Source organism: Nicotiana tabacum, chromosome 22, assembly GCF_000715075.1.
Source record: "Nicotiana tabacum cultivar K326 chromosome 22, ASM71507v2, whole genome shotgun sequence".
NCBI lineage: Eukaryota > Viridiplantae > Streptophyta > Magnoliopsida > Solanales > Solanaceae > Nicotiana > Nicotiana tabacum.
This window is the reverse complement of record NC_134101.1, coordinates 64,751,000-64,753,875: the sequence shown is the minus strand read 5'-3', so window position 1 is coordinate 64,753,875 and position 2,876 is coordinate 64,751,000. Positions and strand designations below refer to the sequence as shown.

Here is a 2,876-nt window from a genome sequence, read left to right as displayed (position 1 = left end):
AGAACTCGAGCAAGTTGCTTTGTTTGAAAAATTCTTGGAGAGGAAATTCCACTTGAGGACAGGACTGCTACTAGAACTCAGGTATGGCTTTATTGAATTTCTTAAGAACAACGCCGATTGTTTTGCATGGTCGGATGCAGATATGACAGGTATCCCAACAAAAGTGGTCGTACATAAGCGAAGCTTGGATCCCAACATCCCTCCGGTAATACAAAAGAAACGCCCTATTGCGGAGGCCAGGAATAAATTCGTCAAAGAAGAGGTAACTCGCCTACTTGATATCGGTTAAATCCGAGAGGTAAGTATCCAGTCTAGCTAGCTAGTGTAGTAGTAGTTCCTAAGAAAAATAGTAAATTTCGCATGTGCGTAGATTATAAGGACTTGAATAAGGCATGCCAAAAGACTCGTTCTCACTGCCAAACATCGATCAAATGTTGATGCAGCGGCCGGGCACGAGTTAATGAGTTTTCTCGATGCTTATTCCGGGTACAACCAAATTAAGATGAATCCGGAGGATCAGGAAAACACTTCGTTCATAATGAATTTCGGCACATATTGTTATAATATGATGCCATTCAGGCTAAAGAACGCCAAAGCAACTTATCAACGGCTCGTAAACAAGGTGTTAGAAAAACAAATTAGTAAAACCATGAAAGTTTATATAGACGATATGCTAGTTAAATCTTTGAACGCATGTGATCATCTTAAGCATTTGCAAGAAACTTTTGACATCCTAAGAAAGCATAACATGAAGCTTAACCCCGAGATATGCACGTTCGGGGTCAGCTCCGGCAAGTTCCTAGGATTTCTAGTATCACAAAGGGGGATTGAGGTAAACCCCGATAAGATAAAAGCCATCGAAGACATCTCGGACCAGCTATCAAGCGTGAAAGAAGTTTAAAGGCTCACATGGAGATTGGCTGCTTTGAGTAGATTTATTTCCCAGTCATCACAGAAATGCCACCATTTCATCGCTCTGCTCAAAAAGAAAAACAACTTTGAATGGACCCCTGATTGCCAGCAGGCTTTGAGAGATTTGAAAATGTACTTATCAAGCCCTCTGTTACTATCAAAACCGAAGGAAGGTGAAACACTGTTGGTCTACCTAGCAGTCTCCAAGGTAGCGGTAACCTCCGTTTTAGTCACTGAGGATGAAGGTACGAAATCTCCCATTTATTAAGTTAGTAGGATTTTAACGGGAGCAGAAACTCGCTACCTGCTAGTCGCCACTCGGAAGCAGAGGCCTTACTTCCAATGTCACCCGATAGTTGTGGTGACCACCTTCCCCCTGCGGAATATCCTTCATAAACCCGAACTCTCCAGTAGATTGGCCAAATGGGCTATCGAAATGAGTGAATTCGACATAGAGTATAAACCTAGGACTGCGATTAAGTCACAAGTTTTGGCCGACTTTGTGGCCGATTTTAGTCCGGGATTGCTGCCTCTAGAAACCGAAGAAGCAGTGATGGTGTTAGAATCGACATCGGGGTTTTAGACCTTATTTACGGACGGATCTTCCAATGTAAAGGGGTTCAGGCTTGGCATAGTATTAACCACGCTTTCGGGAGAAACCCTGAGGCAGTCTATAAGAATGGTCCCTTTAACTAAAAATGAAGTAGAGTACAAAGCTTTAATTGCAGGACTTGAACTGGCCAGGAGACTAGACTCTGAGGTCATAGAAATAAAATATGACTCCCAGCTAGTGGTAAATCAGGACTACGGGATCTCCAAGACCAAAGAGGAGTGCATGCAACAATACATAGTGAAGGTCCAGGCTCTACTTGCTCGATTTCGGGAGTGGTCGATTACTCATATCCCGAGGGAGGAAAATTTAGAAACAGATGCATTAGCTAACCTAGGTTCATCAATGGAAATGAAGGGATCGGATTCCGGGACGGTAGTACAGCTCATGCACTCGGATCTGGATGCAGATAGCTACTATGAGGTAAATACGACTAATTTGGTCTGGGACTGGATGAATGAGATCATCGATTATCTCGAGCACGGGAAGTTTCCCGAAGACTCCAAGGCGCACCGGGCGCTGCGCGCCAAAGCATCACGATATAGCTTCAAAGGAGGCCAACTGTACAGGAAATCTTTCCAAGTCCCGCTGGCCCGATGCTTGGGAGCGTCCGAAGCTAATTATGTTATGCGAGAAGTCCACAAAGGGATATGTGGAAATCATTCGGGCACAGATTCCTTAGTACCAAAACTGGTAAGGGCAGGATATTATTGGCCCCGAATGGAACAAGACGCCCAAGCTTTCGTGCAAAAATGCGATAAGTTCCAACGCTACGCACCACTAGTACATCAACCAACATAACCATTACATTTAGTTCTATCTCCATGGCCGTTCATGAAGAGGAGAATGTATATCATCGGACCACTGCCATTGGCCCCTGGTAAGGTAAGATTTCTTTTAATTTTAACTAACTATTTTTCTAAGTAGGTTGAAGTAGGTCCTTATCAAAAGATCGGTGAACGTGAAGTGGTAGATTTCTTGTAGGAGAACATAATTTGCAGATTTGGAATACCAAAAGAGATAGCTTGCGATAACGGGCTACATTTTATAGGCGCAAAGATCACAAAGTTCCTTGAAGACTTGAAAATCAAAAGAATCACTTCTTTGCCCTATCATCCTAGCGCAAATGGTCAAGCGGAATTAACGAACAAAGTGATTATACAAAATCTCAAGAAGAGGTTGGAAGTGGCTAAAGGTAAATGGCCTGAGGAACTACCTGGAGTGTTGTGGACGTACCGAACAACGGCTAAATCAAGAACAGGAGAAACTCTTTTCTCCCTTGTGTACGGAGCAGAAGCCTTAATCCCGGTGGAAGTAGGAGCTTACCTTGAGATATTTCCTGGCAAGCGAAGAG

General features: G+C 43.5%; 1 protein-coding gene across 1 annotated transcript; it reads left to right on the top strand.

Annotated features, from left to right (window-relative positions):
- The first annotated feature begins 1,591 nt into the window (after positions 1–1,591).
- Positions 1,592–2,506, top strand: LOC142175902 (uncharacterized). Its single transcript, XM_075242907.1, has 2 exons — positions 1,592–2,215; positions 2,450–2,506. Exons 1-2 carry the CDS (start codon positions 1,592–1,594, stop codon positions 2,504–2,506), a joined length of 681 nt encoding a protein of 226 aa, XP_075099008.1.
- Positions 2,507–2,876: the final 370 nt, after the last annotated feature.

Coding starts and splice junctions, on each gene's coding strand:
- LOC142175902 (XM_075242907.1), top strand. CDS start 1,592: ATGGTCCCTTTAACTAAAAATGAAGTAGAGTACAAAGCTTTAATTGCA. Junction 2,216..2,449: donor ATTCCTTAGTACCAAAACTG/GTAAGGGCAGGA, acceptor TTTTCTAAGTAG/GTTGAAGTAGGTCCTTATCA.